The sequence below is a fragment of the Propithecus coquereli genome, unplaced genomic scaffold (assembly GCF_000956105.1).
Source record: "Propithecus coquereli isolate 6110/MARCELLA unplaced genomic scaffold, Pcoq_1.0 Scaffold567, whole genome shotgun sequence".
Lineage (NCBI taxonomy): Eukaryota > Metazoa > Chordata > Mammalia > Primates > Indriidae > Propithecus > Propithecus coquereli.
The window spans coordinates 796,843-822,484 of NW_012151585.1; the positions used below are offsets into that span (position 1 = coordinate 796,843).

A 25,642-nucleotide genomic window follows, 5' to 3' on the forward strand; every position below is an offset into this window, starting at 1 on the left:
AAGAAAAATTAGCTGGGTGACTAAAAATAGAAAAAAAAAATCCCCTACTTGGGAGGCTGAGGCAGGAGGATCGCCAGAGCCCAGGAGTTTGAGGTTGCAGTGAGCTAGGCTGACGCCACAGCACTCTAGCTCAGGCAACAGAGCAAGACTCTGTCCCCAAAAACAAGGGGAAAAAAAGATATAAAAATAACAGGCTTAGAGCTGTTATTTAATATCCATTTTTTATGAACACATGACATTATAAATATTAATGTGATTGGTCCTGTCTAGACTGTTGACACCGTAGACTATCTCTAACACTCTATTTACTGCTGTGGAAATTTGAACTCACCCAAGATTTTTGAAGGGCAATCGACTCAATAAATCAAAAATCAAAACCCTAAAAACATTTGTTTGATCAGTAAGTAATCCCATGTCTCAGAATTTGCCCCAAAGTAATCATCAGAGAGGGTACCAATTGTTAGGTCAGGGTTGTTTATCAGAACACTGTTTACTGTGGTGAAGAACTGAAAACACAACTTAAGCATGTCATGGCAGGAGATGAGTTAAATAAATGAGGGCACCTCCATAGGATGGACAACCATGCAATTGTTAAAAATGATGTAGCATAGTGTTGTATGACATAGTTATGGTATTAAAAATGGGAAAAAAAGCCATAAAACAGTAATATAGTAATATCAGTTAGGAGTTGTAATATTCTGGGCTGCACATCACACTAACTCCAACTTAAATTGGCTTAAACAGTAGAAGGAATCGTTGGCTCAAATAATTTAAAAAGTCCAATGGCAGGCAGGGCTTCAGGTGAGGTTTGATCCAGTTGATGAAATCACCAAGACCTGGTCTCTCGCTATTCTGCTTTCCATAGTGTCAGCTTATCCTTAAGCCAATTACCCTCATGGTGTCAAGATGGCTGCCAACGGTAACCAGAGCCATAGTCTTCTTGGTTCACATCTAATGGAGAGGAAATCATCTTTTGCAGTAACTTCCTCAGGAGAGAGAAAACAAGCTTTCTTTCCCAAAAACCTTCAGCAAAAATATCCTCATATCTCGCTAGTCCATTTGTGATTTAATAATGTGCGGGGGTAGGGGTGGGGTGGGCGGATGGAAATTGCTTATTGGCTTAACCAGTTGGGACCCATTCCTAAAGCTGTGGGTTGGGTCCATCATGTTCCAGTCCCTGTTAAGAAGGAGAATGTTCTGGAATGGACATTGCAGGGGCAACACAGTAGCCAACCAATTTTATAAAATATGCATATATAAATATATATGCCTAGACCCCCCCCCAAAAAAAAATCTGGAAGGAAATAATCCAAAAAGCCAAATGCTCCTTTCTTGCTGGGTGAAATTATAGGCGAATTTTTTTTCTCTTTTACAATTTTTTTCTGTGTTTTATATCAGAAGCATGTATTACCTAAATGCAAATAGTAAATTTTGTTTACAAAAATAATGGGACATATCGCACTGTTTTCCTCCACTGCAACCCCTTCCCCAGCAAAGGCCCCAGAGTGACTGAAGCCAGAGGCCCCACGGAGCCTTTGGTTTTTCTGCTGACAGAGCCAAACCCCAGTGCCCCATGGGCCCTCGTTGTTTGCTGGACAGATGCCACCAAACCACTCTCATTGCATTAACCTGAATGCCGCCGCCTGTAGGGGCCACAGCTTGGGTTTATGAGGGTTGACCAACCAGCCAGTGGAACCAGCAGTGGAGACAGTGGCCACAATAATAACGGGAACATTCTGACATCAGCAGCATGGGGGGCCCAAGATCTCCCAGGACAGATTTCTGCTCGTAATCCATACCCCTTATGTGGCAGCATGTAATGTAGGCCAGCAGCCTTCTTAGGGTGGAGCTGGAGTTAGGGTTTAGCGTGTGATGGGATCAGGCTCCGAAAGGCTCAGTGTCAGGTTTAGAACCGAATCCGGGGCTAGAGTCAGGGCCCAGTCAATGAGTAGGCTTAGTCTGTAACCAGGATCAAGGCTCAGTATGTGACCAGGGTCATGGCTCAGTCAATGACTTAACTCAGGGCTCAGCCTTGGACCAGATTCAAGGCACAGCCTGAGGTCAGGGCTTGGTGTGTGACCAGAGTTGTGTGACCCAGGATCAGAATTCAGTTTGAGATCAGGGTTCAATCAACGATTAGGCTCAGGGCTCAGGCTGTGACCAAGATCAGGGTTCAGTCTTCCACCAGAGTCAGGTTCAGTCTAAAACGAGGGTCAGTCTGGACTGGGGCTAGAATTCAGTCTGTGACTAGGGCTCAGTCTTAGACTAGGATAAGGGCTCAATCTGGGTCCAAAACCAAGGTCTCAAGTTGGTATCATCCTTAGTCAGACTTGGATCAGGCTTCAGTATGTGTCTAGAGTCAGGGCTCAATCTAGAGCTGGAGTGGAGGCTCAGTCTTGACATGAGATTAGAGCTCAGTTAACCCTACCAAGAGTAGGACTCAAGTTGGATCTGGGATCAGGGCCATGCCCAGGGCTTAGTCTGGCCTCTGTTCTGAGCTCCAATAAAGAAGTTTCTGGAGACATGGGAGCCCAGCACAGGTCAGTCTGCAAGAAATGAGAGCCCCCAGGCAAGCTCGGCAGGGTCTGGTCGCTGCAGTAAGACTTCCTCTTGCCTGCAGAGTCCGGGTGTCCTAGAGCCTTCTAACCTACATGGCTCTGCTGCTCGAGATCCCCTCGCACCAGAATAAAAATAGCCACTCACTTCAGAGCAGCTGACAGCGGGCGCTGGGCTGCCTGGGAGGAGGGGGAGCAGAGGAAAGGGAGGAGGGACGCCTGAGCTCAGCTCCAGCTGTGTGACCTTGGGAAAGTCATTCCTCCTCCTCCTCCTCAAGCCCATTTCCTGAGTGGCAGAATGGGGGTTGAGGATGACACCTGCCTCAGAGGGTGGCTCCAGTGACATAACATGTGGCACTTGTTACCAAAAACAAACCCTGGACGCCAGGCATGGTGGCATGTTCCTGAAGTCCAGCCACTTGGGAGGCTGAGGCAGGAGAATCCTTTGAGCCCAGGTGCTCGAGGCTGCAGTGAGCTATGATCGCGCCACTGCACTCCAGCCTGGGTGACAGAGCGAGACCCTGTCTCTTAAAAAAAAAGAGAGAGAAGGAGAAGAAACACTCCTTTGTGCCCTGTAAACTTCCCCTCAGAGAAGCCCTCCCTGATGTGCCCCTGGAAGGTAGAGAGAGGAAGAGGAGGAGGAAAGAGAAAGGAGAAAGATTTCTCTTCCTTCCCAGCTCAGGGCATGTTTATGCTGAACCAAAGAGCCGGAGTAATGTGTGCGAATGTCCACATTTTGCATCCTTTCCCAGCCCAAACCTTCCACACCCCATACTTTGCACCTGCAGTTCTCTCTGCTTCCCAAGGCATTACTCCTCTTCGATTTGGCAGTACAGACTCTCCTTGCAAGAGGGGGTTCAATGGTCCTCTGTAGGGGGAGTTACCCGCTACCTCTCCAGGAGCCCCATGCTCTGTCCTCTACTGGCTGTGTAATCCCTGGGCCTCAGTTTCTTCCTCTGTCAAATGGGGGCTTTATTACCAACCTCACAGGGTTACCATGGACAGTAACTAGGATACTCTGTCAACCACCAGCATCCTCCCTTCCTTTCCCTGACCCAAAGAGCCGGAAGGATAGCGCTGAGAGTTCCCAGGAGGGAGCTCAATGAGCTGCACCCTCTGCCTCAGTACACTGCCCTGCCCCCCAAGTGAGGGAAGGGAGGGAGCCAGAAGGGGCCTCCGGAGACAGCCATCTCCAGGGGGGCGGTTCTCCCTGGCAGCTGCCCCCGGCCTGCCGCCCTAAGCCCCAGAGCCTGTTATCAACCTCCTTAGTCATCACACCAGGATGCAAATATAGCTCCTAACTGCTCCCTTCTCAGCTGGGGTCCGCCCCCCCAACCCCCTTCCCCTGGCAAAGCCAGGCCTGGGTCTCAGAACCCCTTCCTTTTCCTCCCAGGAATACAAGCATTCTCAGCCTCAGTTTCAGCATCCATTAAATGGGCAGGCTGAAGCAGATAATGATGATGATGACGATGATCATGGTGATGATGTTAACTACAGAGCAGTCACCTTTACTGAGAGTTTGCTGTGCCAGACTCTATGCTAAACTCTTCATATATAGGATCATATGTAATCTTCACAGCAAACTTAGGAGGTATCTACTGTTTTTATCTCCCTTGCACAAATCAGGAATCGGAGGGATCTCCCCGAGTAAGTCAATGCAGGGTTGGAAACAAAGTCGCCTGCGGGGGCTGAGCTCAGGGAGGAGGAGGATGGAAAATCCTGGCTTTGGCCTTCTGGGGTGGAGGAGCCCTCTGCATACTCATTTGCATGACGTTTGCCTGGCTTCCAAAGGGCACTGATGTCTCTGTCCCTGCCCTAGATGGCTAAGCCCTAGGACTGGTCCCAGGGGCCTGAATCTGCCCCTGTCCCCTCCAGGATTGCATCAGAAGTTGGGTACTCTTGGGGACCTCAGTTTTCTCATTTGTAAAACAGGAGTCAGAGGGCTGGACAGGGTGAGTTTAGATTTTTCTTCCCTCTCTGGTGACCTGAGCATCAGCACCATGTCCACTGTCACATCCTCCCTCACTGCCACCCCCGCCTTCACCTCCAACTCCACCACCACCTCTTCCACTAACACGACACCCCCACCGTCTCCTCTGCTCCATCTCTCCTCCACTTCTATTTACTGCCACCCTCATCGCCATTACCACCATCCCTCCATTCTACTACCTCCACCATCACCATCACCTATACCTGTTGTCACCTCCACCATTGCCACCATCACCTCCGCCTCTGCCATCAGTATCACCTCCACCACCTTCACCACCATGACTCTCAGTCCACCACATGCATCGCCATAATTACGTACATCAGCACGTCCCCCACCACGATCACCTCCCCCGTCACCACTGTCATCATCTCCACCATCACTGTCCAAAGACCTTTCTACCCCAGCACCCTAAGATGGCCTGAGTCTCTGCCTGTGCAAACCCCAGCCTCACAAAGATGCTGGCCGGAAGACACAGACTAGACCCAGAGACAGCCAAGTAGAGGCGGGAAGCGCATCTGGGAGAGGAGGAGGAGGCACCTGCCTTCATGTAAGGGACTGCACAAGCTCGTGAAGACGCAGAGGTGCCTGTTGACCAACAGAGCTCTGGGCACAGAACTCTGGACATCTTCTGCCTAAACTTGGTGGGACCACTCCTCTCTAAGCAATCCAGAAATTCTGGAGGAACTGGGATTTCAGGGACTGCTTAGCAGATAGGAGTGGGCATGGAGAGTAGGCAGAAACAGAGAGCCCGCAGCCATCCCTGGCCACATCTGACCCTCATCACTCACTCACTCTTCTAATTCATTTACTCATTCAACAAACACTCCCCTGCGCCTGTTGGGGACCAGGCCCTGTGCTGGGTCCTGGCTACAGGGGTTCCCAGGCCTGTTTTTTTACCTTCTTGTCAGTCTGTCCCCCAACTTCTGGGCCTTTCTCCCCCAAGTTCCCTTCCCCCAGTTACCCCAACTGGCTTGTGTTAATCTTGGGTCACTGAGTCGCCTCACTGAAACTCAGGAGACCTCCCCAGTTCACTAGGTGACCTTGAGCAAGTCCCCTTCCCAAACCACACTCAGGGAGCACTGGAGGGGGAAAGCTGAGAGAAGCTGGTCTGGGACAAGCCTGGCTGTGGGGACATCTGAGGGCAGCGAGGTGTCTGCAGGCGAGGAGGGGCCGGTGCTGAGGTTGAGATGGGAAAGGACTGCAGTGGCTGGAGCCTGAGTGTCTGGTTCTGGGATGGGAAGATGGGGGGGTGAGGTGGGGAGGGCAGGCACCAAGGCCTGAAAATGGGGCAAGGGTGGGGGCCAAGGCAAGACCTGAGCTGGCAGGGCGTCAGGAAGTTCACAGGATCAGGACAGAAACTCGGTTGTTTCTGAGGCCCTGGAGAGGCTGCTGACCTCTGAGCCACCTGTCTCTACCTTACCCGCAGGTGTGACAGTGTCCCTCCCTGGAGCGAGGGCTGGCCGGGCCCACGGGCAGGAAGGTAGGGGAAGGCAGACAGCCTCCTCCATGCCATCAGTCGGGACCTAGGCCAGACTGATGGATACATTCTCTCCACCCCACCCCACCCCATGGCCGGTCCAGCCTCTGCAGCCAGTTTGAAGAATTCCCAGGGGGGTAGCCACCTTGCCCTGGCCACCTCCAGGCTGCGAAGGGGGAGCCTGTGCCTTTAAATTCTCAGCAGGTTGAAATGGCTGATGACATCACTGGTTCCCGGGAGCGGAGGAGCTGGAGCCAGAGCCCGAGGGAGCCCGGGCTGCCGGGGGCTGCAGACATGGAGGGCCAGAGCAGCAGTGGCAGCAGGAAGCTGGGGACCCGGGCTGGCCTGGGACCCCTGCCCAAGTCTCATGGGGCTTTCCAAACTGGGGCACCCTCCAAGGTAAGACCCCCTAAAACCCAGCTCTCCCTTATTCCCGATCCCTGGTCCCACACCCCCCACACTGCAGGCACCCTGGTGCCCCTGGCTGAGGGGCTGGTACTCTCCTCTGCCCACCAAGCAGGGGCTGGGTGAAGAGGGCACCCTGGGGGCGGAGGGGCAGTGATGGCATGCCCAGAAAGAGATGAAGTTAGCCATCTCCAGAAGCCCCCAGGAGAGCCCTGGGCTGGGTGTCAGGGGACCTAGCAGTACTCCAGCTTTGCTGTGTGACCTTGGGCAAGTTGCTTTTCCTCTCTGAGCCGATGCAAAATGAGGGGGCTTGTCTCTGAAGACTAAAACTGTGACATCTGGGATGTCTAAGTTGTTAGTGCTGGAGGCGGTGTGGTGGTTGGGGGGGAGGGGGCACACAGTGGGACACTCGGAGGCAAGAAGGGTGCCTAAAATGCAGCCTCAAAGAGCTGAGTTTGAGAAGGGAGGTGGAGGCAGAGTTTCAGGTTCTCTGAACCGAGAAGGACACGGGAGGGAAACAGAACCGTGTCCCTGGAGGCAGGGATGGGGCCACCCTGGGGCAAGTGTAGACCTTCTTCTGCCCTCCCGGACAAAGGACATTTTACCCTGTCTTCTGGAGACAGGGGACATCAGAAAGAGGATGGATGGGGAAGGGAAAGGAGGTCCCTGCATGGTCGCACTACCCACCCCCTACCTGCCGGACATAAAGGGGACACCTGCTTGCCTGTCCTCACAGGTGGGGGAGAGGGTGGAGGAGACACAGAGAGGTGTGATACCAGGATCACCTTTGAATCGTGGACTTGCTCTGAATGTTAGAATCACACTCGGTGAGGATGGACTATTCCGTGGGGTGCGAGGGAATTCTAGCAAATGTTGGGCTCATAGATGCAAAGCATATGAGACCAAGACACCCTAGAATATAATGTGGCCAGGAACTGTTCATCCAGTCCCTTTGTTTTACAGACAGGGAAACTGAGGCCCTGGGCAGAAAGGTGCTTGCCTAAGGTCACCTGGAGCTGGGCTTAGAAACTGCATGGCCAGTCTCAGCCTCTAGCTGGGAGCTCTGGGAATGGGTGAGAGGACGGACAGGGCTGTGACCAAGAGGCTTGGGACGTTTGGCGGGGGGAGCCTAAGGGCACCATGGAGGAGGGGAGAGGCATTTAACAGGAAGTACCCAGTGTGCCCGGAGTGGGCTGACCTGGGATGTTAGGTCAGTAGCCCTTGGCTGGGGGGCAGTGGGAGAGTTGCTCAGGGAAGCTGCCCAGGGTGGGCAGGGAGTGAGTGCCAGACAGGAACACAAGGACAGTCCTCAGGCTCACACTCTCTCTCGTTTGAGTCAGGGTCTCAGTTTCCCCAACTGTGTCCTATCTCCTCTGAGAGAGGATGGATTGGGGTGAGATAATAGAAAGAACTTCCTTGGAAAGATGTGCCTTTTTCAGCTACATGGGGTCTGCTAGGGTTGTCAGAGCTGAATCCCCTGGTTAGGGTCACTCTGAGTCTTTGACTTGTCTCCTACAAGGTGGACTCAAGTTTTCAGCTCCCAGCAAAAAAGAAGGCAGCCCCAGGACTCTCGGAACCAAGGTTGGCTCTGGCACCTGTAGGTCCACGAGCAGCTATGTCACCTTCTTCAGAGGGGCTGAGGCTGGCTCTAGCATCTCCTCGGCCCATCCTGGCTCCACTGTGTACCCCCGGGGGGCAGAAAACACCTCCTGCCCACCGCAGCTCCAGCCTGGCTCCAACATCTGTGGGCCAGCTGGTGATGTCTGCCTCGGCTGGACCAAAGCCTCCCTCAGCAACCTCAGGCTCAGTCCTGGCTCCAACATCCCTGGGGCAGCTGGTGATATCTGCCTCAGCTGGCCCAACATCTCCCCCAGCCACTCTGGGGCCCAGTCTGGCCCCAACTTCCAGGGACCAGAAGCAGGTACCACCTGCCGCCGCGGGACCCAAGCCAGCACTGGCAGCTTCAGGCCTGAGCCTGGCCCTGGCTTCTGAGGAGCCTCCCTCACAGCCCCCGTCCAACACTTCCCCCGTGCCCAGTCCAGTTCTGTCACCCTCTCAGGACCAGGCCCTGGCTCCAGCATCCTCGGCATCAGCTCTGGCCTCTGTGGGACGGTCACCAGCTAGACAGAGGGATGTCCCAGCCCCCAGACCTCTCCCTCCTTCTGAGGGGTGTCTCCAGCCTCCAGCACAGGCATCTGGTCCCACGGGCCCCCCATCCTCCATCCAAGCCTCCCTAGACCCCCGGTTCTCCTCCTCTTTCCGAGCCCGGCCTGAGGCCTCCCACAGCAGCCCCGAGGATTCTGTCCTGCCGCAGCCACCCCAGACCCTGCCCTTGGATGTGGGCCAGGGCCCTCCAGAGCCTGGCACCCGCTCCCCTGGACTTCTGTCCCCCACATTCCGGCCGGGGGTCCCCTCAGGCCAGACTGTGCCCCCACCTCTGCCCAAGCCACCCCGGTCTCCCAGCCGCTCCCCCAACCGCTCCCCCAACCGCTCTCCCTGTGTCCCCACGGCCCCTGAGATGGCCCTTCCCAGGCTTGGCACCCAGGGTGCAGGGCCTGGCAGGTGCCCGAGCCCCAACTTTCAGGCCCAAGAAGCCCCAGCCCTGGTCACCATCTCCCCTTCTACATCCACCTCGTCATCCTCTTCCTGGTCAGCTCAGCCTACCTGCAAGAGTGACCCTGGCTTCCGGTGAGGGGGCCTCTCCCAAGAAAGGTTGTTGGGGCTTATATCTGAGACTGCCATTCTTCCAGGGTGGATGGCCTACTCTGCCTCTGTTTGCCTCCCTGAGGAAGAGTCCTTGGGGAGGGGGGTGCTGGGCACACTCTGGGACCCTCAGAAGACAGCATCCCCTCCTAAGGGACTTGCCCCCCCAGCTGATCTCTCCAGGGAGAGTCTGGTAGGTAGGAGGGATGCTGGGCCCCTATGGGTCCTTCTGAGGGCTGATACCCACACCTGCCTCAGTTTACTTCCCCAGAGAGTTTCCTGAGAAAGGAAGGGTGAGGGTGAGGGAGTGGTGCCCGCAGTAAACCCTTCTGTGCCCCTCCCCACAGGATCACTGTGGTCACATGGAATGTGGGCACCGCCATGCCCCCTGACGATGTCACATCCCTCCTCCACCTGGGCGGTGGTGATGACAGCGATGGCGCAGACATGATCGCAATAGGGTGAGGATGAGGAGGGAGGGCCTGTGGACCCCCCTCCTGAGCCCCTCTGGCCTCCCAGGCCCTCCACCCATGACAGAGCCTTCTGGGGTGCCTCTCTAATCCAACAGCTGCCCCACCTCCACCTCCCCAGGTTGCAGGAAGTGAACTCCATGATCAACAAGCGGCTCAAGGATGCTCTCTTCACGGATCAGTGGAGCGAGCTCTTCATGGATGCGCTGGGGCCCTTCAACTTCGTGCTGGTAACGGCCCTCTCAGCCCCTGGACAGGCGACCCTGCTGGATTGCCTGGCCCCAGCTCTGCCCTGATTCACTTTGGGGCCCGCTGGGCCTCTGTTCCTGGGTCCCTGAAACAGGAGGATGGAGGAGCAGACCTTAAGGACAGGGGAAAGGAAGGCAGGGCGAGGGGGGGTGGGGGTGGGGGTTGTGTCCCATCCCCCCGCCTCCTGTCGCCTCCCCACGCAGGTGAGTTCTGTGAGGATGCAGGGCGTCATCCTGCTGCTGTTCGCCAAGTACTACCACCTGCCGTTCCTGCGGGACGTGCAGACCGACTGCACGCGCACTGGGCTGGGTGGCTACTGGGTGAGCTGGGGAGCGGGCCTGGGAGAGAATGGGACCTGAAGGTGACCCTAGATTAGTCCCCTGGTCCCCATACATTGGCAAGGTCCCCTCCCCACCCTCCACCCCTTACCCTGCGGCCTGCCCCTTCCCAAGCACTACCAACAGCACATGCCGTGTCTCTGGGCCAGGCGCCCTTTTCGGTCCCCTCCGCTGAGCCCCAGCGTTCCGCTCCCTTCAAGGGACCCACCCTCTTCCAGCCTCATCCTTCCCATCTGCCCCACCCAGTGCCTCACCTCCTAGCCTAGGCCCGCCCATGACCCGCCCAACCCTGCCTCCCCAGGGCAACAAGGGTGGCGTGAGCGTGCGCCTGGCGGCCTTCGGGCACATGCTCTGCTTCCTCAACTGCCACTTGCCCGCGCATATGGACAAGGCGGAGCAGCGCAAGGACAACTTCCAGACCATCCTCAGCCTCCAGCAATTCCAGGGCCCCGGCGCACCTGGCATCCTGGATCACGAGTACGGCCGGGGGCGGGGCCCAAGTGGGCGGGGTCGTGTTGGGGGCTGAGGACCCTCCTGGGTGGGGCTTGCGGAGAGAGGCGGGGCCTATAGCGGTGACCTTCCTCCCAAACTACTTGTAGGAACACCAATGCAGGTGACAGTTTGCTGGGGAGTGGCGGAGCCTGCGGGATGGAGCTTTGTTGAGGGGCAGGGCCTTGCAGAGTGTCGGAACCTAATTTCCTTTAGATTGGCCCCCATTCCCCCTGCTCTTTGGTGGGCTGGTGCCTCTGGCACCCCCCCACCCCAAACCCACTACATTTCTAGAGGCACCAGGGCTACTGGGTTGGATGGGGGCTGATTGGAAGGATCTGGATTGAGCCCTTCCACCCCATGAATCCATTGATCCCCCTATATGTGAACAGCCTTGTGTTCTGGTTTGGGGACCTCAACTTCCGCATTGAGAGCTACGACCTGCATTTTGTCAAGTTCGCCATCGACAGCGACCAGCTCCATCAGCTCTGGGAGAAGGACCAGGTGGGGGATCCCAGCCCCCACCCCACACTCCCAGGCACACAAAGCATGTCCCAGGCCACACCTACCTGTACCTTAAGCCATGGTGCTTGCCCTCACCTGCCCTCCCCCTCCCCGGGCACTGCGGAGCCCAGGCTGCTGTCCAGTTCTGCCCTTCTGGACCCCCCACAGCTCAACATGGCCAAGAACACCTGGCCCATCCTGAAGGGCTTTCAGGAGGGGCCCCTCAACTTCGCTCCCACCTTCAAGTTTGATGTGGGTACCAACAAATATGACACCAGGTGAGCTCAGCACTAGGATGGGGTGGGGACACGGGCCAGGGCCTTCTAGAAAAGGGAGACTGTGGGAAGAGGGGAAGGAGGCAGGGCTGGGGGCTGTGCCTTCATCCCCAGCCCCTGGAACTCAGGGTACCCCTGCCCATTGCAGCGCCAAGAAGCGGAAACCAGCCTGGACAGACCGTATCCTGTGGAAGGTCAAGGCTCCGTGTGGGGGACCCAGCCCCTCAGGACGGGAGAGCCACCGGCTCCAGGTGACTCAGCACAGCTACCGAAGCCACATGGAATACACAGTCAGTGACCACAAGCCTGTGGCCGCCCAGTTTGTCCTGCAGGTGACTTCTGGCCTCATCCTCCCCTCATGACATCCCCAGGCCCAACTCAGCATCCCACTGTCCCTTGTACCTGCCCTCAGCAGCGTCCGTCTGTCACAACAGGGTGGGGGTAGGGCGGGGGTCCCCATTTTCAGATGAGGAAGCTGAGGCCCAGAGACATTGCGTCACTTGCCCAGGATCGCACAGCTAGTGAGAGGAAGAGTTAGGATTTGAAACCCACCCAGTCTGATTTCAGAGCCCATGCCTTTCCCACTAATCAGCAACTCCCTTCTTCTGAGCAAGATTTAGGGAAACTTGTGTGAAAATTCACACATATAATAAGACCAGCAAAATCCAACCCCATATAACACTCATGCATATTCATTCATTATTTATTTACAGAGTACTTACCGTCTTGCCATATGCCAGGCATTGTGAGAGTGAGTAGTGGTGGGGGAGTAGAGATATGAAAAATACAAAGCTCGGCTTTGCATAGTTACTAGACTTGAGTACTATATTTAGGATTGAGGTCTCCGGTTGCCAAAGTAAAAAGGAGAAATCCTAGAATGTCAGAAGCAGACCTGAGAGACCATGTAGTCCAACTCCCTTTTTTTCTGTTGGGGACATCTGAGGCTCCTCATGGTGCAGGCACATGCCCCGAGGCACACACAAGCTCGGCGGCAGCAGAACGGAATAGATCCCACCTTTCCAGCCCTGAAACCCAAATCTGGGCTCTCCAAATCTCTTCACCTGATAAGAGGGAGCCCTGGAAGCCAGAGAATGTTTTTCCTAGTAACTTTGTCATGTGGGAAGTTAGTGGGACATTGGCCTATGTCTTCAGCTGGGAATGGAAATCTGCCCACGCCTGGCCTCCTGTGGCCTCTGGTACAGGGCTTGGGCATGAGGTTTTACCCTCAATCAGGGACCTCACCTTGAAAACCGTACCTTTGGCACCCCACCCTGTCCTTCTCTACTTGTCCTGGACTCTGTCCCTCATAAAACATGAAATGTTGAGTACCTACTACATGCCAGGCCCTGTGTAAGCTACTTTACATATGTCATCCCTTTGAATGCCTCCGTAGACCCTGAGATGTCCAAATTCTCCTTGTTTCACTGGTGAGGGAAACTGAGGCTCAGAGAATGTAAGTCTGTTATCCAGGGCAACGCAGTCAGAGTAGGGCTCAGCAGGGGTTTTGAGCCTGCAAGGCCTTGGAGGGCATTTCCAAGGGCCCACCGTTGCCAGATCTGGCTGTTACAAACACAGGAACAGGGAAAGAATGTGCCAGTTTCTTCTGGAACAGCTTGGCTCAGAGCCTGAGGGAGGGAAACCTAAAACCAGATAAACAGGGGAGGAGACAAAGGTCTGAGACTGGCACCACCTGAACCCTTCCGTGTCCACCCTGAGGGACAGAGGTGGAACCAATACTCTGGCCACCTACCACCTCAGCAGCTCCACCCACTTATGTGACCCCCTGGTCAGTCTGGGTTGACCTTGGGAGAAAGATACTCATGGTTGTAATTTCATAGACCGATGACAAGGCAATGATTACTGGCCCCTTAGCACTTAGACTCAGGTAGGGAAACTGAGTCTGGGGGTGGCTAGGGCCTTGCCTTAGGTCGCACAACAAGTTAGTGGCAGAGCCTAGAAATGAACCGAGGTCTCCAGGGCCCTTCTTGGAGACTCAAGGGTGTTCAGCTTACCCCAGAATGATCTCCCTTGCTAGCATATAGGCAAATCATTTACTGAGCACTTATTGTTACCCTGGGAAGTTTATAGGATGCTTCACAAATGGTATCTCATTGAATGTGCACAACAAGCCCAAGAGTGAAATAAGAGGCTCTGCATTTACAGACTAGAGCGCTGGTATTCAGAGAGGCCGAGAACTCACCCAGGGTTGAAAAACCTGTCAATGGCAGAGTCAGGGCCAAGTGCAGGGTCTGGTAGCTTCAAAGCTGTGGTCTCACTCACTCCCTAAGGAGGTTATGGGCAGAAGAAGCTCTGAGCTGGGTGGCAGGAAGTTGCCATTTATCCTAGACCTGTTCTGTCTCAGTTTCCCTGTCTGTGAAGTTGCCTCAAAGGCCCCTTGTCTCAGCCAATTTGCACTGATTCGGGCCCAGGAGTCCTCGATGTGTGGGATTCTAGAGGACCTCTCCTGATGTTGTCCCCCTGCCCCTGCCTTGCCTGGGCAGTTTGCTTTTAGGGACGACATGCCACTGGTGCGGCTGGAGGTGGCAGATGAGTGGGTGCGGCCGGAGCAGGCGGTGGCGAGGTACCGCGTGGAAACAGTGTTTGCCCGCAGCTCCTGGGACTGGATCGGCCTGTACCGGGTGAGAGGGGCAGGGGTGGGCAGCGACTCAGGGAAGGAAGGGGCCTGGAGGAGCAGCTGGACACCATGGTAGAGTCACTGGCTTGTCCAGATTTTGATACCTCGCCCAGAGGCTGCTGGGATAAGGCATTAGGGGTCACGATACTGATTCCTCCTGTCCCAGGTGGGTTTCCGCCACTGCAAGGACTATGTGGCTTATGTCTGGGCCAAACATGAAGACATGGACGGGAATATCTACCAGGTACTTAAAAGGTGGGGGAGGGTCAGAAGTCCCCATTGCCCTTGGGGTCTCAGGACTCGACTTGGGGGCCCCCTGAGGCGGCCTCCCTGAACCCAACTGTAACCTATACTGCTGGGCCCACCAGGTGACATTCAGTGAGGAATCACTGCCCAAGGGCCATGGAGACTTTATCCTGGGCTACTACAGCCACAACCACAGCATCCTCATTGGCGTCACTGAACCCTTCCAGGTAAGCAGGCCAGACTGCAGGGTCTGCAGGGGGTGCCAAAAGCCCTTGTTCAAATGTCTCAGCCTCTACATTTTGCTTGGTTCCAAGAGGCCTCAGTGGCTGGGTTGGGAAGTGGGGCACCCTGGTGACCAGCATTCCCCCCAGATCTCGCTGCCTACCTCGGAGTCGGCCAGCAGCAGCACAGACAGCTCGGGCACCAGCTCAGAGGGTGAGGATGACAGCACTCTGGAGCTGCTCGCACCCAAGTCCCGCAGCCCCAGTCCTGGCAAGTCCAAGGGACACCGTAGCCGCAGCCCAGGACTGGCCCGATTCTCTAGTCTCGCCTTACGGCCCTCATCTCGTGAACGCCGTGGTGCCAGCCGTAGCCCCTCACCCCAGAGCCGCCACCTGCCCCGGGTGGCTCCTAATAGGAGCAGTGATGGCGGCAGCCGGGGCAGTAGTGAGGAGGGGCCCTCTGGGCTGCCTGGCTCTTGGGCCTTCCAACCAGCTGTGCCTCGAAGCCTGGGCCTGCTGCCTGCCTTGCGCTTGGAGACTGTAGATCCTGGTGGTGGTGGCTCCTGGGGACCTGATCAGGAGGCCCTGACCCCCGACAGCCTATCTTCCAGCCCCCAGGGCCGGCAGGGGCTAGAGGAAGGGGGCCTGGGGCCCTGAGGGCAGAGCAGGCAGATGGGCCCAGGTGGCTCCCACTCTGCCTCAATGTTTCGCAAACCCACCTGCCTCTCTCCTGCTGCCGCTCCAGCTGTGTCTGCACCTGCCACTTTGTCCTGGCCAGGGGTGGCCAACTAGGGTCCCCCAAAACTCAGTCCCGGCACCTCAACTGTGACAATCAGCAAAGCCCTGCCCGGGCCCCCATCTGGGATGGTGTCCCAGTCCTGGAGGTCATCCATTAGGAATTAAATTCTCCAGCCTCTCTGCCGGCTCCTTCCTAACTTGTAAGCAGTCTGGGGGTGGGGGGAACCAGAGGCAGGGACTAAAGAGATGCGATAGATAACGACAGACTGACATCACCAGGTACCAGCTGTACACATGAGACATGCCATCTTCTTTACTCTGCACCAAAACCCTGTGAGTTCCATGCTATTCTTAGACCCATTTCACAGGTGAGCAAATGGAGGCCCCTAAGTGGGTTACATCAGCCTTTCAAGATCAGACACCAAAGCACAGTTCAGCTATATGTTGGAAGGAGCGAATGTTTGCTAGGTGCTAAGTATCATGTATATGTTGATTCACTTAATTTTCAATCACCCTATGAGGTAGCTCTTGTTTACAACTCCCTTTTTCAGAGGAGGAAACTGAGGCTCAGAGTGGTAGAGGGAGGTCCCTGCCCAAGGCACAGAGGAGAGTTGAATTTAGGTTCAGGGCAGAAAGAGTGGGCCAGGGCTGGGCCAGGAAGCCCACAGCAGCTGTTAAAAGAAGGGGTGCCCCTGGGAAGAGGGGAGCTGGGAAGCCCTGTCCAATGCCCACCCCTATCCTGGATTCAGACACAGATGTTTCTATGAAACCCCTAACTCCCCACCTGTTGCCCCAGGCCTGAGAATCCACGCCGTGGGGCTCCCCTAGGCAGTTCTTGAGACATGTATTGATTTTGCAACATGGACATACGTGTGCCTCCCCCGGTACCTCCCGGGCTGCTGCAATAAGTTACCCTCTCCCTGGTCCCGTCTGTACGTGAAGTTCCCTGGCAAGGCCCAAGGACGTCAGAGTGAACCTCCTCAATGCCACAGCCAGGCACAGAGGGCTTGTGTCACCAGCTCAAGGTGCAGCATTTGGGCCTTGGGGTCCCCCCAGTTCAGCCTCCTGGTTGTCCATAAGAGCCTCTGCCATGCTTCAGTCTAACACATGGAGAGGAGGCCAAGACGCCCAGGGCCCAGCAAAGCCACAAGCAAGGTCCAGGCTGGCGCCCGGGAGAGCTGGAACCAAGGTCACTGGCTTCAGGATGTCTGCCACCCATCAGATCTCTGGGATGCCTGGATTAGCTGCAGGCACCGGTCGTAGAATGACACAGGCTTCCCCGGGTGCTCCGAAGGCCACACCTGCCCCTCATCTGTGCCTTTATCCCGGAGCTGGAGTCGTCGCCTCTGCTGAAGCCTCCGCAAATGCAGGGCTGACACCTTGGTGGCCCTGCGGTCTCTGGAACAGCTGTGTGGAGAGAAGAGTGGGGCAGGTGATGAGGGCTGGCAAGGATCCCACCCTACTCTGCAAACGGGGGGCCGAGGCCAGAGAGGAACAAGGGCTGAGGCCAGAGCCACCAGTGAGGCAGGGAGGGTTGGGTTACAAATAAACTGGGCTGGTACCAGGAGCCCTGGTTTCTGCCACTAGCCCATCTGGGCCTCAGTTTCCTCACCTGTGAAATGGGTAGGTTAGCAAGGGGCTGGCTTTGAGAATCCAAATCCAAACGAGATCGTGGATTAGGAGTAAGAGTTAAGCAAGTGCTTTACTAATACTGCATGCCAGGCATGGCGTGAGCTGTGTGTCACACCATCTCCTTAGCACCTAAGGCCTTTTTGCAGATAAAGAAATGGAAGCTTGGAGAGGTGAAATAAACTTGTGAAAGTCACCCAGGAATTAAATGACAGAGCCAAGGTACAGCCAACTGCAGAGCTGGCCCCGGGGCACAGTGGGTAGAGGGATGGTGACAATGGAGCTCAGAGGCCCCCTGAGCCTTTGCCCTAGCCCCTTGGCCCAGGCACCCAAAGGGAGTATAGACTCCCCACCCCTTGGGAAGAGCCCCACCATCCCTCCTGGCTCTGCCGTTACTTACTCTTGCCCCTCAGCACAGTCCAGCGGAGGGGCCAGCTTGAAGCAGGTCGTGCCCAGCTGCTCCCAAAGCATGTTGGTGGCCGCAGGTGGACTGTGGAGCCTCAGGAAGCGTGCGAGACTGGGGGCAGAGGCAGGCTCAGGCTAGGCTAGGCTCTGGCCACCCAGGTGCCCTTCCCACTGCCTGGCAGCAGGCAGCCCGCCCCCAGGGGTCCAAGGAGGCCTCACCGGCGTGTGCAGTTGCAGTGGAAGAGGGGCTCAGGGGCGCTGTTGAACAGCTGGAACTTGGTTTCCTGGGGCCCAATCCGGTGCTCACACTGGTCTAGGCGGCGGAAGCTGCGGCAGGCCCGGCAGGCACCTGGGGGCAGGTGCAGTGGTGAGGGGAGCCCAGCTCACCGGAGAGGCCCCGTCAATGGCCGCCTCTATCCAGGAGAAACACAGGCACACGTGCTCAGTCACACAAACAGTCTCCCTCTGTCTCGTGCCTTTGGTGCTGTCAGCACTGCTTGTATGGGAGTGTCCCCCACACGCACACAGAGCAGCGCCACTGTCGGGGAAGCTCAGTGCTGAGGGTGGTCAGGAAAGGCTTCCTGGAGGCAGAGGCTGCTAAACTGAGGCTGGGAGAGGAGAGGAGAAGAGAATGCTCCAGGCAGAAGGAACAGCATGTGCAAAGGCCCAGAGGTAGGAAGAGAGTGCAGGCTGCTTTTGAGGAACCATGTGAAGTTTGTGAAACTGGAGTTTCGACTGGGGGGCTAGAAGCTATGGGACCAAGACTTGAGGGCCTGTGGGTATTGGGACATCACTGGTTGAGGTGAAGAAGGGTCGTGGGGTTGGGGAGCTCAGTGGGCAGTGACATGGTCAAATACGTAGATTATGAAAATCCCTTGCTGCAGTGTGATTTGATGGGACAGGTTGGGAGATCCCAGGAGGCATTTGGAGCAGGAAAGGCGACAACACATGCACAGAGGCAGGGACACCCCCCTCCCATCAAGAATGCCCAAGGTCAGGTTTGCTCTCTCACCCTGAGGTTTTAGGCCAATCCGTGGGCCCTGAAGGCCTGGATGGGAGACCCCCAGCTGGGCTGTGGGAGCCACATCAGGCCTGGGGGAGGCCATGGGGACCTGGAGGGCTGTGGCATTGGCTTTGCTGGGGTGCTTGGGCCCTTTCCGCTGTGGCGGCCACTTCCGAGGGCGCTGCTTCCGTTGAGCCTTGGTCGGGGCTGGGCTCTGGGGACCAGGAGTCGGAGTCGGGGAGGTGACCAGGGTGCTCCAGGAGGCATTGTAGCGGGTCCTGGGCTGGAGGCGAGCCAGGGGCACTGAGCCATACGTCCTACACCTGGGGGGTGGCAGTTGGTAGCAATTGGTGATTTGGAATCCCCCCTTCCAGAAGCCCCCAGGGTCGTCTCCATGGAGATCAAGGTTCTGCCAGTCTCATCCCCCATCGCGCTGGGTTGTGTGGGGCAGGGGCACCCAGGGAGGGTCTGCATTCTGGGCTCTGCCCTGAGGAGAGGATGAGCAAGACAAGCTGTCATTCCCTGGAGGACAGACAGTCAGACAGGCCTCCCTCACCAGGCTTGGAGCCCGAGCTCCCCCTCTGGCTGGGAAGGCACTCGAGCGAGGGTGGGCAGCCACGTACCCGCCCCACCAGTACCACGCCACACACGTTTCCTGCTGCTCCAGCACAAAGCAGGGGATCTGCAGCACGTTGAAGAAGGCCACGCCCACGATGTCCGAGATGGAGTCGCGCTGGTTCCTCAGGCATTGCTGGAACCTGGCCCAGAGCAGGCGCTCAGGTCCCTGGCCACAGAAGGCCACCTGGCTTCTCTCCCGGCCCACCCTGCCCCTACCCGCTGTGTGGTTTGGGATCCAAGAGTTCCTTCTCCTCTCAGGCCTCCACTTTCCTACCTGCACCGTGGGATTCAGACTGGCTGATCTCTAAGACTCTCTGGAATCCCAGTGTCTACACCCGGGAACTGGGTAACTCCACCCTGCCCCTGAGCACCCGGCCCTCCCTGCCTGCGGCCAACCTGGTATCACAGTCGCAGTGGGAGATGGTGTGGAATCGGTAGTTTCGGATGCCATAGTTGTACTGCAAGGGCGAGATGTTCTGCGGGCAGCTGTCGTGTTCCCGGCAGCAGAGATCAGGGCCCTGGAAGACCCCTGCAGGGAGGGGAAGGACACCAGCTCAACGGGGTCCTAGGCACTTCCCACCAGCTATGCCCGCCTGGTATCAAGAGGGCAGAGACCCGGTTGTCACCCAGCCCTGACACAAACGCCCCGGGAGGACCTCAGGCCAGTTGCTCCCCCTCTGTGGGATTCTCACAGTTTCAAAGCTTGAAGAAAGCACCGAGGTTGCAGCCCCCATTGGGCTCTAAGTGCCAGGCAGCCCACCCATGACCACAAGGAAAGGTCTGCAGGGAAATTGGAGTCTCCCTCCAGGGTTCCCAAGCTCACACCCCAAATAAAACTCCAAAGTTGTGAAAGTATGCATCATGGAATGGAAACAGGCAGGGTGCACCCTTTCTCACCGGCACAGCGAGGCATTGCCAGGATGCCAACCACCTCTGACTCAGGTGCCAAGTCCTCCCCCAGCCCTCCACACACACGCACAGACAGCTGTACTGAGAGTGCAAAAAAGTCATCTATGCTTATCACCATCCAAGCAACAGCACCCTTTACGGAGCATTTCCCACGTGCCTGGCACTTCCCACACCCAAACTCACAGCAGCCCTGCCAAAGAAGCATTGCCTTCATTTTTGCAGGTAAGGAAATTGAGGTTCAGAGAGAGGAAGTGACTCGCTCCGCTTGGATGTGCCAAGTTGGGATTTGAACCCAGGCGTTTGGTCTCAGCGCCTGTTACACTGGCCACTCTGTGCCCATAGAGCCACCTCTTGGGTAGAGCCTTTTTGGCTCAGCCAGCCCTGGACCCACCCCAGCCTGCCCCCTCCCTCAGATGGTGATCAGTGAGGACTCCCAGGTCTGAGTAAGACCTTCGCCAGCCATGACCTCATTTAAGCATCCCATGATGAGACTCATAGTTAGCCCCATTTTCCAGATAAGGAAACTGAGGTTCAGAGTGGTTAAATCACCCCCCGCCCAAAGACACACAGCCTGGAAGAGTAAGGGCCCGGGCTGAAGTCTGTGCTTCTCCCACCAGACCCCCAGCCCACAGCCCTGCGCCTTACCCAACTCCGAGGAGTTCCCAGCTGAGTTGCCAACTCCACACCACAGCATGCCAGGCACGGTCCAGCCTCTCTTCACTCGTGGGTGGCCTCTGCTGGGTGCTCCACTCTGCCCTGCTGCTCGTTTCTCCCTGGCCCCTGCTGGCCCCTCCTCCGGCCCTTGGCAGGACTTCCACTGGCTCTGAAGGGTGGCCAGTACTCTCTGCAGCTCAGGTCCAGGGGAGTGGATGAAGGAGCCCTGGGTGCTCTCATGAGCACAGAGGGCACTGAAGGCTGTGGTGAGCTCCGGTTCATCCTGCCGGCTACACGCCTGCAGCCTCCTGTGTGCATCCCAGTGGGCATGGAACAGGGCCAGTCCCTGAGCATCCTTGCCCAGGAAGCTCAGGGACCCCAGGGGGTTGCCAGGGATGGGCTTGGCCAAGTGGCAGGAGGTGCTGTGCCAGGGGAGGGCAGGGGAGCCCCCCAGAGCCACTCCCAGGAAGCCCAGGACCCCCAACAGCACCGCCAGAACCCCCATTCTGCCCTGGCCCAGCCCAGTCAGACAAAGCCCCCGGGATGCCTGCCCCTGGTGGCCCCACAAGGCGGCAGCTGAGGGGTGGAGGAGCGGGGTGGAGCGGAAGCAGTGCCCAGCAGGCCCAGTGTGGCCGGGCCAATGAATGGAGCTGCGGGAGGAGGAGGAAGGAGGCTGGAGTATGGGGTGATCTTGGGCTTGTAACCGAATCCACTGGCCGGGCAGGCCGCTGATTGGCTGAGGAGTGCGCTTGATGGGGCCCACACCCCCACTCACCCTGCCTTTCCCAGCGCTCTCTAGTCACCTGCTGCCAGCCCCGCCTGGATGGGGACAGTGGGAGCCAAAGCCTGAGGCTGTGGGGGCGGAGTCCAAGCAGGGGTCTGCATCTCCTTGGGAAGGAAGAGGGTTCAGGGGCTTGGAGGAGGCCCCCAGAACCCACCCCTCTCACCCTTAACCCACTGGTGGCTGGTGCAACCACCTGCATCAGCCTGGCAGGAGGCCATGCACCTCCGCCAGGGCTGGAAGAAGGAGGTGGGGCAGGGCTGGGCTCTGAGGCTACCACCCTGGGGAGCTCCCAAGTCTTCTGGGAAAAGGAGTGCTCATCCACAGGCCCCCTAGGGTGCCACCCCACACAGACTTGATTCTTAGAAAGGCTCTTGGCATACTCAGGGGACTGAGCCGCAGGGCTCCCCACTTTCTGGGACTCCAAGCACGGGCCTGGCCCTGCAGCAACCCTCCTGGACTGACAGATGGAGAGACCATGAGAATGAGCTTGAGAGCAGCCTAGGGCAGGCTCCATGCTCTGGATTTGAAGGAACTGTGGGCCCCAGAGTAGCAGAGCGGCACAGGGGGCTAGGTATGCAGCTATCTCTATCCCTGGACTATGGCCACCTGGGGGACACAGCAGGCATCATGTGTTCCCCAAGAGGCAGGAATCTCCCAATCAGGGAGGGACTATTCTTTCTCCTGTATCTCAAAGCCCAGGTTCCAGGCACACGGTGAAGATGGGTTGCTTATACCCATAATGTAGATGAATAAACTGAGGCTCAGTGAGGGTGAGAAAGCCTCAGGTGACAGGCTCTAGTTGGGGAGGCTTCGAGGCTGGGAATGCAGCTTAGGGGCTTGGCTGGGAGTCAGGGCTGGCCAGGACAGTGACCTGTCAGTTGTCCATCTACCCATCAGCCTGCTGCTTCTCCAACATTCCCCACCCCCACTGCCCCAGTCTCCATCTGAGCCTCTTCTAGGAGGCTGAGCCCCAATAAGACAGAGCCAGGGGCAGAGCTGAGGACAGCGAGTTGCTGTGCAGGGGACAGTCATAGCTGGGGACAATAAAGAGAAGGGAAATAAGGTGGGGGTAGCCCAGGGGCCAAACCCCTTCTCTTCAGAGGCTGGGGAAGGGGGTATGGAGTAGAGCATGTGGTGCCAGGGTTGAAGGGGTAGGGAGACCTGGGGATCCCCCAGGGCAAAGACACAGCTGAACAAAGTTGAGGCCCTCTGGGAAGAATTCTGATGTTTGAAAAACCATCATTCTGGTACTTTCTCCTGTAGTAGGAATTGCCGCCCACCTGTGCCCCCTTTCCCATATTACCGAGCCCTTCCCTGCCCATCACCCGGGGAGGCTGGGATGTTTCATAGCAGGAACCCAGCTCTCAAGGTCAGACAGACCCAGCTTGGGTCTCAGTGTCGTGTGACACCAGGCTGGGAAATCTTGACTTCACTGAGCCTTGGTTTCCTCCTCTGTTTGATGGGCATAACCATAGTAGTCATCTGCTCGGGATGTCTGGTAAGACATCGGAGCATCTAAAACGCTATCACTAAAGCCACAGGGTACCCCTGGGCAGGAAGCAGTTTACTTAGGAGAAAGAAAGACCCAAGGTTTTCAGGCCACAGCATCTGTAATGCCTGCTAGCTCAGCCTGGTCAGGGTCTGTGGGACCAGTGGCTAGGCCACTGCCTGGCTGTGTAACTTCAGGCTTGTCCTTGCCCCTCTCTGGGCCTCAGTTTCCTCCTCTGTACAGTGAGAAGTACAGTGGAGTTGACCTCTGAAGTCTCTTCCTGTCTAGGCCCAAAGGGAGGCAGGCTGGAGCCTGCCTGGGCCTTGAGGGAGGGTGTCACTGGGTTTCTGTTCATACTCCACCCGGGAGCCACGTCAGTCAGCCTACAGGACAGGCTGGGTGCCCTGCCTGCCACCAGGGTGCCCCTCAGAGGCCTTATGGCGGAGGATGGAGGGAACCAAACCAGCAGGACAGGACAGGCTGGGCCCTGCAGGTGGAAGAGGCCTGTCTGGGTGGGGCAGGGTGCATGGTGGGTGCCAGTGGGGAGTAGGGGTGGGGGTCTGGGGAGAAGGCATTCCCTCTTTCCTCCCTGACTGATTGTCTACCCCTGTCTCCCGCCATCGGTCCCCATCCTTGTTTGTCTCCTTTGGCTTCTCTCTCATCGCTGTCTCTTGGTCTCTTTTTATCTCTGGCTCTGATTTGCATAATTTTTCTCTGTCTCCTCCATTACCTCCTTGTCTCCATCTCCCTCTCTAATTCCTTGTTTTTCCTTTTCTTTTTTTAAATTTAAGACAGCGTCTCACTCTGTCACCCAGGCTAGAATACAGTCATCATAGCTCAATGCACCCTCCAACTCCTGGGCTCAAGTGATCCTCCTGCCTCAGCCTCCCAAGTAAGTGGGACTACAGGACACTTGGCTAATTTTTTAATGTTTTGTAGAGATGGGGTCTCACTGTGTTGACCAGGTTGGTCTCAAACTTCTGGCCTCAAGCAATTCTCCCACCTCAGCCTCCCAAAGTTCTGGGATTACAAGTGTGAGCCACTGTGCCCAGCCCCCATTTCTTTCTTAATTTCTCTCTCTCCCTCTCTCATTTTCTCTCCCTCTCTCTTAGTTTTCCTCTGTCTTTCTGTTTCTCTGTGTCTCTTGGTTTCTCTCCTCCCTTTCTTCTTTCTCTCCCCTCTCTCTCAGTCCTTTCCTCTTTCATTGTTTCCTCTGTCCTGTGTTTCTTTGTCTGTATCTCTCTTCCTCTCTCCTTGTGTGTTTTCACCACTCCCTCTCTCCTAATTCTTGCCTCTTCCTCCTTTCTCTGTCTGCTCTACCTGTACACCCTGACCCCAGGCCCAGGACCTCGGCAACCCTCAGTGTGCCCCGCCCTTTCCCACTGCTGTTTTCCCAGCTATGACCTCACCCGAGGCTCTCAATCCCTCCCCCTCCCTGGGGAGACAGGCAGGGTGGGGCTTCTTACCCCATAGTGGAGGTGGATGGAGTGAGGCCCAAGAAAAGGACTGACTGGCTGGGAGTCACCCAGCAGATCAAGAGAGAAGCCAGGTCTGACTTCCCTGGCCTGTGTGGGGCCTCCCCAGGGCCTGGGAGACTCTCAGCTCCCAGGACCTTCCTCCCCACTGAAGGGAACCTTCCATCTGCCCCTTGGAACCAGCACTCCCAGCCTTACTCGGAAGGCTCTCTGCAGCTCTCTGTGGCTGGAGAATGGGGCGGGCAGTGCCTAGCTCCAGAGCATTCTGTGTTCATGCAAAAACAAATTGTCTATAGAAGGAACAGGATTGAGGTTAAAAACAAAAACCAAAACAAAAAAACCAAATTGTTACTGAGTCTATGTGCCAGGCACAGGTTGAGACCTTGTACAGAGCATGCTCATGAGAGAGGCAGGGAGGGAGAGCACAGCGCTCAACAGGGGGAAGGAGAGGGAACTCATCCCCTGCCGGGGACTGGGGTCTGGCAGCCAGAGAGGGGTCGGTGGGGTCCTCCAGGAAGCTGCTGCTAAGATGGAGTTAGAAGTACAAGAGATTTATTGGAGGAAATGCCTGTGAAAGATCAAGGGAGAGGGGCTGGGAGACGTGGCTCACGCCTGTAATGCTAGCACTCTGGGAAGCCGAGGTGGGAGGATCGCTTGAGCCCAGGAATTTGAAGTTGCAGTGAGTTATGATGACACCACTGCACTCTAGCCAGGGTGACAGAGCAAGACTCTGTCTCAAAAAAAAAAAAAGGGAGGAAGCAGGACTGGAGAGGGAAAGACTTCAGACCACATTTTGGGTCTGACATCTATGCGAGGAGAGGGAGAGGGAAGGAGGGGTGGGTGAGAGAGCCCCACATTGCAGAGCTGCTCTGAGAAAGTCTCAGCCACCAACGGGGAGCTCTGATGCAAAGATTGCCCATAGAAAGGGTCTGAGTAGACATTTGTCAAAGGAAGACATACACATGGCTAACAGGTATATGAAAAAATGCTCAACAGTATTAGTCATCAGAGACATGCAAATCAAAACTCCAATGAGATATCATCTCACCCCAGTTAAAGTGGCTTTTATCAAAAAGACAGGCAATAATGAATGCTGGCGAGGATATGGAGAAAGGGGAAGCCTTGTACACTGTTGGTGGGAATGTAAATTCGCGCAACCACTATGGAGAGCAGCATGGAAGTTCCTCAAAAAACTAAAAAGAACTACCATATGACCCAGCAATCCCACTGCGGGTATATATCCAAAGGATGGGACTTCAGTACATCAAAAGATACCTGCACTCCCATGTTTATTGCAGCACTATTCACAACAGGAAAGATATGGAATCAACCTAAGTGTCCATCAGTGGTTGAATGGATAAAAAAATTGTGGTGCACATAC

General features: G+C 56.3%; 2 protein-coding genes across 4 annotated transcripts; one reads left to right on the forward strand and one right to left on the reverse strand.

The window, feature by feature from the left end:
- The first annotated feature begins 6,223 nt into the window (after nt 1-6,223).
- On the forward strand, nt 6,224-15,473 carry INPP5J (inositol polyphosphate-5-phosphatase J). 3 transcript variants are annotated; one of them, XM_012657979.1, is made up of 14 exons: nt 6,224-6,421; nt 7,391-7,500; nt 7,947-9,115; nt 9,478-9,591; nt 9,722-9,830; nt 10,053-10,169; nt 10,489-10,664; nt 11,069-11,180; nt 11,349-11,458; nt 11,604-11,787; nt 13,957-14,094; nt 14,257-14,334; nt 14,459-14,563; nt 14,708-15,473. In XM_012657979.1, exons 3-14 carry the CDS (start codon nt 8,043-8,045, stop codon nt 15,212-15,214), a joined length of 2,823 nt encoding a protein of 940 aa, XP_012513433.1. In that variant the 5' UTR covers nt 6,224-6,421; nt 7,391-7,500; nt 7,947-8,042; the 3' UTR covers nt 15,215-15,473. The 3 variants fall into 3 exon arrangements, with proteins under 3 accessions (XP_012513433.1, XP_012513432.1, XP_012513434.1); XM_012657978.1 differs by lacking the exon at nt 7,391-7,500 and having other exon boundaries at nt 6,230-6,421; XM_012657980.1 differs by lacking the exon at nt 7,391-7,500 and having other exon boundaries at nt 6,230-6,421; nt 7,947-8,008.
- Nucleotides 15,474-16,494: 1,021 nt separating this feature from the next.
- On the reverse strand, nt 16,495-21,018 carry PLA2G3 (phospholipase A2, group III). The gene is made up of 7 exons (XM_012657960.1): nt 20,505-21,018; nt 19,347-19,479; nt 18,956-19,090; nt 18,342-18,655; nt 17,549-17,678; nt 17,325-17,441; nt 16,495-16,702 (listed from the first exon to the last, which is right to left on the reverse strand). The coding sequence occupies exons 1-7, from the start codon at nt 21,016-21,018 to the stop codon at nt 16,495-16,497; spliced, it is 1,551 nt and encodes a 516-aa protein (XP_012513414.1).
- Between the last annotated feature and the right edge of the window lie 4,624 nt (nt 21,019-25,642).

What these genes read in the sequence shown, in the direction of transcription:
- INPP5J (XM_012657978.1), top strand. Translation starts at nt 6,233, where the DNA reads ATGGCTGATGACATCACTGGTTCCCGGGAGCGGAGGAGCTGGAGCCAG. An exon ending in CTGGGCTGGGTGGCTACTGG is followed by an intron (nt 10,170 to 10,488) that starts GTGAGCTGGGGA and finishes CTGCCTCCCCAG; the next exon opens with GGCAACAAGGGTGGCGTGAG. An exon ending in CCTGGCATCCTGGATCACGA is followed by an intron (nt 10,665 to 11,068) that starts GTACGGCCGGGG and finishes ATATGTGAACAG; the next exon opens with CCTTGTGTTCTGGTTTGGGG.
- PLA2G3 (XM_012657960.1), bottom strand. Translation starts at nt 21,018, where the DNA reads ATGGGGGTTCTGGCGGTGCTGTTGGGGGTCCTGGGCTTCCTGGGAGTG. An exon ending in TGGGAACTCCTCGGAGTTGG is followed by an intron (nt 19,480 to 20,504) that starts GTAAGGCGCAGG and finishes CCCTCCCTGCAG; the next exon opens with GGGTCTTCCAGGGCCCTGAT. An exon ending in CACTGCGACTGTGATACCAG is followed by an intron (nt 19,091 to 19,346) that starts GTTGGCCGCAGG and finishes GCTCTGGGCCAG; the next exon opens with GTTCCAGCAATGCCTGAGGA.